Source organism: Arachis ipaensis, chromosome B7 (genome assembly GCF_059453495.1).
Source record: "Arachis ipaensis isolate K30076 ecotype BB chromosome B7, ASM5945349v1, whole genome shotgun sequence".
In the NCBI taxonomy this organism is placed as follows: Eukaryota; Viridiplantae; Streptophyta; class Magnoliopsida; order Fabales; family Fabaceae; genus Arachis; species Arachis ipaensis.
In genome coordinates this window covers 131,471,636-131,482,874 of record NC_142442.1, presented here as the reverse complement: position 1 = coordinate 131,482,874, position 11,239 = coordinate 131,471,636, and the positions used below count along the sequence as shown (strand labels likewise).

The 11,239-nt window shown below is 33.3% G+C and overlaps 1 protein-coding gene across 1 annotated transcript; it reads right to left on the bottom strand.

The window, feature by feature from the left end:
* Nucleotides 1–9,394: 9,394 nt before the first annotated feature.
* Nucleotides 9,395–9,916, bottom strand: LOC148554158 (wall-associated receptor kinase carboxy-terminal protein). The gene has a single exon (XM_088495015.1). It carries the CDS (start codon nucleotides 9,914–9,916, stop codon nucleotides 9,395–9,397), a length of 522 nt encoding a protein of 173 aa, XP_088351141.1.
* Nucleotides 9,917–11,239: the final 1,323 nt, after the last annotated feature.

Below are 11,239 nucleotides of genomic sequence, written 5' to 3'. Positions count from 1 at the left end.
CTCCGTCCGAACTCCGATCGCTGCACCGTTTGCGGCCACGCGTTCACTACATTGAGCTCTACGTTTCTACTGGAACAATTTTATAGGTAACTCGTTATTTCACACTCAGCCTTCATTTCCCCAATTTTTTAGTTTTGAGAAGGGGTGTTGAATTTCTTTGATTTTTGATGTTTTAGGATCCAATTAGCTTGAGAAAAACGTTCACTCTTGCTTATGTGAAGCTTGGGTAAGGTGAGGATACGATAATTCTATTTTAATTTCATTGGATTTGAACTTTGAGTATTAAATTGGATATATATGTGTTATGAATGTGTATTAGGTTGAAAATAAATAATTGGAGCCCGAAATTGTGAATACTGGAACTTGAAGAAAGAGAATTAGTTGAGGTTTTGAGGGCTATGTTCTTTTAGGAAAATTGTCTTGGAATAATATTTGGAAATCGGCTAAGGTATGGTTTATGTTTCTTGCATTTAATATATAATGTTCTGTAAAAACTTAGGCTAGATGACCATAGGATAAGTTGGAATGCAGGTGTATGTTTAATGTTTAGTAATTTGTCGATGAATATATTTGGTTGAAGTTTATTGGATAATTAGTTATTAATTTTGGATGGTGAATATTGTTATGTTAATTTGGAGAGAATTATGGTTGAATGTTATTGTTGATGAACATGGTTGGTTTGGTGCTTATTGATTAACTAATGATTTGGTGAATTATTGATTTGAGGTATTTTGTGTTAGAAGCCTAGGATTAGTGAACTATAATCCTAAGTTGACCTTTGGTTGTTGGATTTGAATATTGTATGAGTATAATTATTGATCTGAGGTAGATTTATTGTGGTGACTGTTATGATGATGAGGAAGGGTATGTTGAATTGAAAAGAAAGCAGGTTTGGACCCGAAAAGGGTGGTAAAGTCCGAGTTTTAGAGGAGATGCTGCCGAAATTTTATAAAAATTAGAGATTTTGTTTATATGATTATTTAAAAAGATTTAGATTCAAAGGTTATATGGTTTGATTTAGAATTGTTAAAAAATGAGCATGTTTTAAGTTTGATTCATTTAGAAAAGAATGAATTATGTTTTGAATTGGAACTATTGATGGACGGAATGGGAGGTGTGGTAATGAAGGATAAGGATTGAATATGATTGACGTATAATGATGAATGAGATGCGATTGAGAATGATGTGGATGTTGATGAATTATAATTGAATTATTTACATGGCTTATGAATTTGAATAATCTGAGATACAAGATTCCCTGGATCAAGTGCCGTGGCTTGCCACCACATGTACCAGGTTGAAAACTCGATACTCTGTTGACCCTACGACGTAAGTGTGACCGGCACTATATAAATTCCCGGGAATGTTACCCCCATTGAGCAATATTGATTATTTGAGAAAAAGCTATGCATAGACTCTTGGGGATGCACGTCGGGGGACAGTCTAAGGACAATTCATACTTGTCGGGTTGGCTGGATAACTGATAGATGAGCCTCATCAGCCATAGGACAGGCATGCATCATATGCATAATACTTGAATTACTTGCTTGTGCTTTAATTGGGTGTACCTATGTGTACTTGCCATATTAAATGTGTATTTGTTACCTGCAGTAACTGTAACCTTCTTGTGCTTGCCTTTATCTGTTTACTTGTCTATGAAAATGTATGATGGAGTTGGAGGTATGGAGGAATGGCAGTATGGGACTTAGATTTTAAGGTTAAGTTAAGTTAGGATTAAATATTCTTAAAAAACCACCTTTTATGACTTCGTTTAATACTTTAAGTTCTATAATCTGAGTGTCGGCGTTCTAGGATTGCCTCTGGCATTCCCAGGACCTTATATATTATGTGTGTGGCACCTCTACCATACTGAGAACCTCCGGTTCTCATTCCATACTATGTTGTTTTTCAGATGCAGGTCGAGAGGCATCTTGTTAGGCGTCTGGACTCTTGAAGTGTTGTGGTTACATGGTTATTTTATTATGCTATGATGTATATATATGTACTTAGCTTTTTCTCCGTATAACTTGTTCTTTTTGATCTTCTTAGAGGTTTATGGAGAGGCAGGATTGTGTATATGTACTTTTGGGTTTTGGATATGTATGTATATATGTGTAAATATTCTCCGGCCAGTCTTGACTTCGCAGGCTGAGTTAGGAGCTTGTTATTTTGTATTTTTGGCACTCTATTCCTACTTTTGTTATCTTATGTTTAGTAGTTATGGTTTTCTTAGCACGCAAGTTAACTCGTTCCTTGAGCGTTGCGCTTTTATTTCGCGACTTTTATTTTTCCTATTCTTCAAGGCTCCTAGCATATTATAATTCTTCTGTTATTATATGTACTCATTTTATTTTAGAGGTCGTAATACCACACCACCTTTGTTTTACGACTTAAGCGTAAAGCTTAGTGTGGTAGGGTGTTACAACAACTAAAAAGAAAACTTATACAAAAAGAAAATTCTTGTGGTGCTTCATAAGATTTTAGAATCAGTAACCATCTATTTATAATCTATAAATTATAATCTATAAATGTTGGTATCAATTTTCTATACAATAAATTTTGGCTATTTTGTTTTTTTAATGATGTCACATTTTACTTCTAAATACATAATAATAACATATGAGAATGAGTCAGTCATTTAAAAAAAAATTAAAAACTCTTACTTATTATTATTTAACTAAAACATAAATTACTAATTAAATATAATAAATACATATAAATAAAGGTCACAATAATCATAATTATAAAAAGTTTATGTTACAAATATTAAAATTTCACATTATTTAGTTTGTACATATTGTATAAAATTCTTAATATTATATTATTTTACCTATTTATAAATCATATTACAACTCTTATTAATATTATTATTACTTTATTTCTTAATCTTTCATACAAATGATTGAAAATGACTTTAAATAAGTTTAAATTTGACACAACATTTTCTTACTCTATACATTTAAATATATCATAATTATACAATTAATTCATAATTTTATATTATATTTTTGATATTTCCATTTGAATTCATTTTTTTCCTAATTTTTTCTTTTAATTATTTGCAAATAATGAAAACAACAAAAATGTAGATTTGTACAACTTTAATATAAAAAATTTATATCTTTTTTTAAAAATAAATGAATTTAAATTCCTAAAAACAATCATTTATAATCCAATTTGTATTATATTTTTGTAAATAAATGAATTCAAATTCCTAAAAACAATAATTTATAATCCAATTTGTATTATATTTTTGTTGAATAATTATTTGGAATTATATACAAATTATTAAATAAATATTTTACAAAATATTTTTAATATAAAATACTTCAAATTTAATATTAGTATGCATATTATCTAATCAATTTTTAAACAATATTAAAATGTATTATATAATATAATTGATTTATCTTTTCATATAAAGAAATACTAGAAAATTATCAAAATTTATTATTTTTTCTATTATATCAACCTAATTTTTTTAATTTAATAATAATTTAACATATATTTTTAAATATTAATAATTAATTAATAATAAAAAATATTAAATTCTGATGGCTATCTATCATTGCTGTAGATATACACTTACATATAAGTGACGGCTTATAAGTATAACAAATGACTTTGTTATGATCAGTGAGCATGGCCTTATACTTGCAATATACTTTCAACCAAGAAAGTTCAAACCCGTAGAGCAGCATATAATGGATGTCTGTGCATGAATTATTTCTGTGTTTGATTTCAGCCGGCCATGAAGTCACATACATCCACTCTATATGACAGGAGTCTACGAACGCCAAATCCTGGAGAGTTTTATCAATATCTGTGAAAGTGGTGAGTTCTGGAAGATGAAAGAGCGACTTCACGAAACTCAGAGAAGGGAGAGTGTGTTTCTTATTCACATCTCAATCACCATTCCACTTGAAAAATGGGAATGCAAAAACTATCCATACAAAATAATACTGTTGATATATATAGTCACTAATTACTCTACTGCTAACTAATTCTTCTCTCTTGTACAAAGTAACTAAGTCACTGATAAGTTTTGTAACCAACACTATACACATAAGCTCACTACACTAACTAACTAGTAGAAGTGTTAAGTCATGTAACACCCCCTCTCAAGCCAGAATCAGTTACATCTATCATTCTGAGCTTGTCATGACAGTCTTGAAACATCTTTGGAGTTAAGGCTTTAGTCAATATATCTGCAGTTTGATTAACAGTTGAAACAGGAAGCAATTTTGTCACTTGTTCTTGCCATTTGTCTCGAACAACATGACAATCCATCTCTATATGCTTAGTTCTTTCATGGAAAACTGGATTGGCCGCAACATGCAAGGCCGATTGACTATCACAATATATTGCAATTGGCTTACTCAATTCAATCTTCAAGTCTCCAAGTATATTGGTGATCCACTGCGCTTCTCTGGTGGCCATTGCAAGGGCCCTATATTCTGCCTCACATGAAGAACTGGCCACTGTGTTTTGTTTCTTGCTTTTCCAGGATACAATAGAAGTTCCTATGAAGAAGCAGTACCCTGAAATTGATCTTCTTGTGTCTGAGCAGGCTCCCCAATCACTGTCTGAAAAACCAGTTGGTTCCAAGTCAGTTTGGGATGAGAACATTAGACCCAGGGTAGGTTTGGCCTTGAGGTATCTTAATACTCTGATGGCTGCTTCAAAGTGTTTGTCAGTAGCACAGTCTAAGAATTGGCTTAATTTTCCTACTGCATATCCAATATCAGGTCGAGTATTGGTCAAATAGAGTAATCTTCCTACTAATCTTCTGTATTCAGATGCTGAATTGAGTAAACTCCCTGAATCTTTTGCCAATTTTATTGTGTAATCCATTGGTGTAGTTGCTGCCTTTGCATCCATTAATCCATACTCCTTCAATAGGTCGATGCAATATTTTCGTTGACATACTGCAATGCCCCTCTTGCTTCGAGCTATTTCAAGGCCTAGAAAAAAGTTTAAGTCACCCAAATCTTTGATCTTAAACAAATCATGCAAGTGCTTCTTGACGGACCCAATTTCATCCATGTTATTTCCAGCAACGATTAAGTCATCTACATATACCAAGATGGCTGTGAATTGTGAACCATGACATTTTGTGAAGAGACTATAATCATGTCGAGATTGAGTGTAGCCAAAATCGATCAAAGTAGTTGATAATTTGGTGTTCCATTGTCTACTGGCCTGCTTCAAACCATACAAGGATCTGTCTAATCTACAAACTAAGTCTGGTGAAGGCAATGTTAAACCTGGAGGGGGTCGCATGTATACTTATTCAGCTAAATCTCCATGTAAAAATGCAGTGTTGACATCTAATTGGTGTACAAACCAATTCTTTACAGCTGCTATTGACAAAATTATCCTCAGTGTGCTCATTTTTACCACGGGACTGTAGGTTTCAAAGTAATCCACCCCTGCTGTTTGGGTGAAGCCTTGAGCTACCAGTCTTGCCTTGTATCTCTCCACAGATCCATCAGGATTCAATTTCAACCTGAACACCCATTTGCACCCTACTGCCTTTTTAGCATGAGGAAGCTTGGTAAGAGTCCAAGTCTGGTTTTCCTTTAGAGCAATTAATTCTGCATAGATAGCTTCTTGCCAGTTCGGATCACAAACTGCCTCAGCATAGGTTTTTGGTTCTTTGTATTTGGCCTGGTTGGATTTTTGTGTGATTGACTCAGGTGATAAAGGAAGGAGAGGAACTGGAGACTCAGACTCAAAGAAAAGAATGGAAGACTTGTCAAAAAATTGATCTGCCTGGTTTAGTAACATATTTGTGTAATTTTCAAAAAATTCTTGAGAAGAACATGATGAATTGTGTGAAATGTTAGAAAAATCATTTGCTGATGCATTCATGCTATTGCAGTGATAATCATTGAGGTATGTGGGACGTCTTCTTTCTCTTAAGGGTCTTCTAGGTTGTGATGCTATGTCAGGATATGGATGCTTTGAGTTAGTGTGGCAATGTGGTGATGGATGTAAATTGTTATTAGAATTGGTTTGAGTATGTGAGGTAGAATCTAAATGAGATGATAGATGCATGGTATCTAACCAACCTTGGGAAAAAGAAGGTTCATCCAAATCTAGAAATGGATCCTCAAATAAAGATGCATGATGCAATTTTGGGACAGTTTGCATTTGTCTATTATTTTTATCATTGCTTGAAAATTCCTGTAATGCAAATGGGAAAAAATTTTCATAGAATTGAACATTTCTAGAAATGAAAATGTTTCTACTCTTAACATTGTAAAGAATGTGTCCTTTAACTCCATCTTTGACCCCCAAGTATACACACTTGTGAGCTCTTTGATCCAGTTTTGTTCTATGTGCTGTTAATGTTGATGCATATCCGAGACATCCAAACACCTTGAGGTATGATATATCAGGTAATTTTTGTTTCAAAATGTAGTATGGTGACTGGTTTTGCAGTAGAGTACTAGGAATTCTGTTTATTAGATGCACTGAATGTCCTACTGCAAAGTTCCAGAACCTTTTAGGCATGTTTGAGTGAAACATCAATGCTCTTGTAATTTCTAAAATGTGTTGATGTTTCCTCTCTACTATGCCATTTTGCTGAGGAGTCTCAACACAGGTAGTTTGATGTATTATACCCTTAGATGCATAGAAATTTGGTAGCTTAAATTCATTTCCATTGTCTGTTCTAACCTTTTTAATTACCATGCCAAACTGAGTTTCAACCATTTTAACATAATTTTTGACCAAATCAGCGGCTTCTCCTTTTGATTTCATAAAATACAGCCATGTAAATCTACTTTTGTCGTCAACCACAGTTAAAAAATACTTGAAACCAGAAATTGAAGCTGTATTTATAGGTCCCCAAATGTCCATATGGACAATGTCAAATTTATTTTCACTCTTTGAAACTCTAGTTGCATATGGTAATCTTTTTTGTTTTGCATAGTGACATGAGTCACAAGGATTATTACAAGCAGAAAAATTCAAGTCATTGTATTCTTTTTTCATTACAACAATCCTATCATGAGGTATGTGTCCTAATCTGAGGTGCCAGAGCTCAGAATTATCTAATTGTGCAGGCTGAACAGCTAGTGCAGATGCAGATGAAAGAACAGATGAAGATGCAGATTGTGTAGGCTCAATAGCCAATGCAGATGTAGATGGAAGAACAGATGAAGATGCAGCTTGAACAGGTGTGAGGTTTTCAAAAGCATACAAGCCTCTTCTCTGTTCAGCTACACCAATTGTCTTCATGGTAATCTTTTCCTGAATTTCACAACCAAATTCATCAAATGTAAGTTTTAATTTTGAATCGGCAGTCAATTTAGACACAGATATTAGATTAAATTTGAATGTTGGAATGAAAAACACATGAAACAATTTAAACTGGTCTGAGAATACTATGGTTCCTGCATATTGGGTTATTGTACTGGTACCATCAGGCATATTAATAAGAACAGGTTTTATTTGATATAGGCACTGAAAAAATGACTTTGAATAGGCAACATGATTTGTAGCACCTGAGTCAATGACCCAGGATTTTGGACTGAAAATGGACATTGACATTATGTAAGATATACCTTGGTTTGACGGAAATGTGGTGGCAACAATTTGATTTATGCTATGCTTTGGTTGTGCATCTTGCTGATTCAAGAGAGCTAATAATGCTTCCTTTTGCTCTAAAGTAAAGCCAAGCTCAGAATTGCCGAATGCTTCTTGAGACTGATTGCTGTTATCATCACTTTCTTCAGCAACCAAATTGTTGATAGAGGCACCACCATTCTTGAAATGAGGAGGGAATCCATGCTTTTTATAGCATGTGTCTATTAGATGGCCATTTTTGCCACAATAACTGCACTGCTTTGAACCTCTTCCAGTCTTGTGATAATTGCCATGGCCTCCCCTACCTCCTTTGCCTCTACCCCTTCCTCTAATAATTCCACCATCAGTTCTTGCATTGGTTATCAATGCCTTCTCTTCAACCATTTCATTCATGTTAAACTGCCTTTCTTGCTGAAGCAAATCAGAAAAAACTGCATCTACCTTGGGCAATGGTTTCATCAGCATGATTTGAGATCGTACAGTAGAATATTGATCATTCAATCCACGCAAGAGTCTTACAACACTTGAGTCTTCCTTATAACCTCTCAATATATTCAATTCACAGGTGCAGTTTTCAGAACATCTTGAACAGATCGGGATCGGGCGCAAATTATCTAATTCTTCCCAAATCTCTTTCAATTTTGTATAGTAAGCAGTAATTGTTAACTCTCCTTGTCTTGTAGCAAATAGATCTTTCTCTAGTTCTGCAATTCTATATATGTCTCCGTGACAGTACCTATGCTTTAATTCTTTCCACAATTTCTCAGCAGAATTTATCCACACTACACTCTTAGCTATCTCAGGGCTTAAAGATTGATTAATCAAAGAAATCACATATGTGTTAGATCGTTCCCATGCTTCAAACAATGCAGTTCCTCTTTCAGGTTTTTTAATTGATCCATCTACAAATCCTAGTTTATTCTTTGATGTAAGTGCTCTCCACATAGCTTTCTCCCAAATTTGGTAATTGTTTCCTACTAAAGGAGTCGAAAGTAAAGAAGAACCTGAATTTTCTCCGGGATGCAGAAAATAGGGACTCACTGGATCCAATGCAGGATTTGATTGCGTTCTTGTTGCATTCGATTGCATAAGATTGATCTGGTTAACCAAACTTGCAAGAGCCTGGATGTCTACAGAAGAGAACGGTGGATTGTTGTCTGACGCCATTTCTTCAATTTCTTGCTCTGGATTCAATTTTAAAGAAATTTTAAGAACTGATGGATTTGTGGAATTTTCGCCCTAGAACTCGCTGATCGGATCACTATTTGTCTGAATTAGCTTTGTGCAGAACAAAGTAGCTCTCATCAGTCTCTATTGTGTGAGTTCAAGGGAGAAGGAAGAAGAAACAAAGAAGAAGAAGAAACGGAGTAGAAGATGAAATCGAAGAAGAAAGAAAGAAGAAGAAGAAGATGAAATTGAATTTGCAAGAAGAAGGAATTGAAACTGCATGCAGGTTAATTGAATCAACAGGGAGACGAAATCGAAGTTGCATTCAAGTTTCTTTCGAAGTTTCTCAATCCTTCCATCCACGCTCACCGCACCATGTGAAAGTGGTGAGTTCTGGAAGATGAAAGAGCGACTTCACGAAACTCAGAGAAGGGAGAGTGTGTTTCTTATTCACATCTCAATCACCATTCCACTTGAAAAATGGGAATGCAAAAACTATCCATACAAAATAATACTGTTGATATATATAGTCACTAATTACTCTACTGCTAACTAATTCTTCTCTCTTGTACAAAGTAACTAAGTCACTGATAAGTTTTGTAACCAACACTATACACATAAGCTCACTACACTAACTAACTAGTAGAAGTGTTAAGTCATGTAAATCACTGACATATAATGTACTCCCAAGCGCATAAGATCCATTCATGCAAGTTGCAGCAGCAGAAGAAGATTCTACTCCATATGGTGGGCACCTCATCAAATATACCATCTGCTTTGTCAGTCTAATAACATGATAAAAATGCTGTTTATAGAACCTATCTTGATATGGTTCATCTTGGGCTCCGGTGAAGTTGGAGGGAGTTAAAGAATAAGGAAGGGGGTAAGAGAGATCATGACTATGCAGAGCAACATTAGCATCTGCTAGTCGAATTGTGTAGTTGTTGTAGTTAATTGATTGCACTTGGAACTTGATCGATTTGAGATAGAGAAAGAGTTGGTTATCATTCTCGCAAGAGAGGGTGTACCTGTGGTCACCACAGTGGCTTGGACTACTATTATTCAGCCTGAAAGGGTACCTTATATCATGCCTCCCACACCACCCAGATGAACACATTCTTTTGTCTGCATAAGCTTCCTCGGTAGTCCACATGTTGCCACCACTAAAAACATTGAAAACGAATAAGGAGATCCCCAGCAGCAGTAGAAGGGGTACCAAAGATGAAAAAAGGGATAACATTTTCTTTAATTTGGTCTACACATCAATAACAAGAGACTACAGATATAACAAGAACTCACTTGCTTCACAGAGAGTTGACTATCACTATCACACAAGTCCACTCACTAGTCATCACCATTAATTTGTTCACGCAACATTATCACTCTTTTGCAAATCACATACACACACATACACATCAAGATAGCCAAGTAATAATGTCCCATTAGGCATTCTTACCTTTGCATCATTATAATGTGAAATGTAGCATAGAAGCAAATCAAAGAAATCCTAGGCCTAATAGCATTGACCTTTTTATTATTTTATTTTTTGCAAAGGTTTCAAGAAGGATTAGTTTATTTCCAATGGTTTTCCTATTATTTTAACGATTCATCACTACTATATGTATTACAATACTATCTTCTCTTCTAATAATAAACAATGGAGTGGGATACTAGAAACACGACAACTAATTAATTAAATTAAAATAATCTAAAATATTAATATTCTAACACGTTTTTTGATTAATTAAATCAAAATATCTTAATATAATAATTAATTAATTGACTTAAAATAATTTCAAATATTAATATTCTAACATATTTTTTAATTATCTAGATCAAAATATTTTAATATGACAATTAATTATTTAAATTAAAATAATCTAAAATATTAATATTTTACAATGTCTTTTAACTAACTAAATCAAAATATTCTAATATAATAATTAATTAATTAAATTAAAATTATCTAAAATATCTTCTAAATAAGAGTACCCAAGATTTAGAAGTGATTCAAGAATTGGATTGATTTTTAACCTGAAGTGGTGTAAAAAGTTTGTATTTTCTCTAACTTGTCAAATAAATTCTGTTCCAACAATTAATTTTGTCTTTATGCAAGTATGGTGTTCTTGCACCTTGATGTGAGTATCAAACCTCTATATGTAGCTAATGGGAAGGATAGAACTTGATAAGGGGTTCAATCAAGTTAGTTTTAAAAATGAAGGGTACATTTGATTTGTATTTTTATTTTTAGTATTTTTTATTTTTTTAAATTTTGTAAAAAAAAAGTAAAAATAATAAAATTTTATTTTTTATTTTCACCTTCTACTTTCACCTTTTTTTTTTACAAAATCTAAAAAATAAAAAATACTAAAAATAAAAATAGAAAATGAAAATGTAAACCAAATTCATCCTAAGTTTTTTGTTCTGTTTTTGCAGAAGCAGATTATGCATAAATTTTTTTCGTTTTATCTCTAAA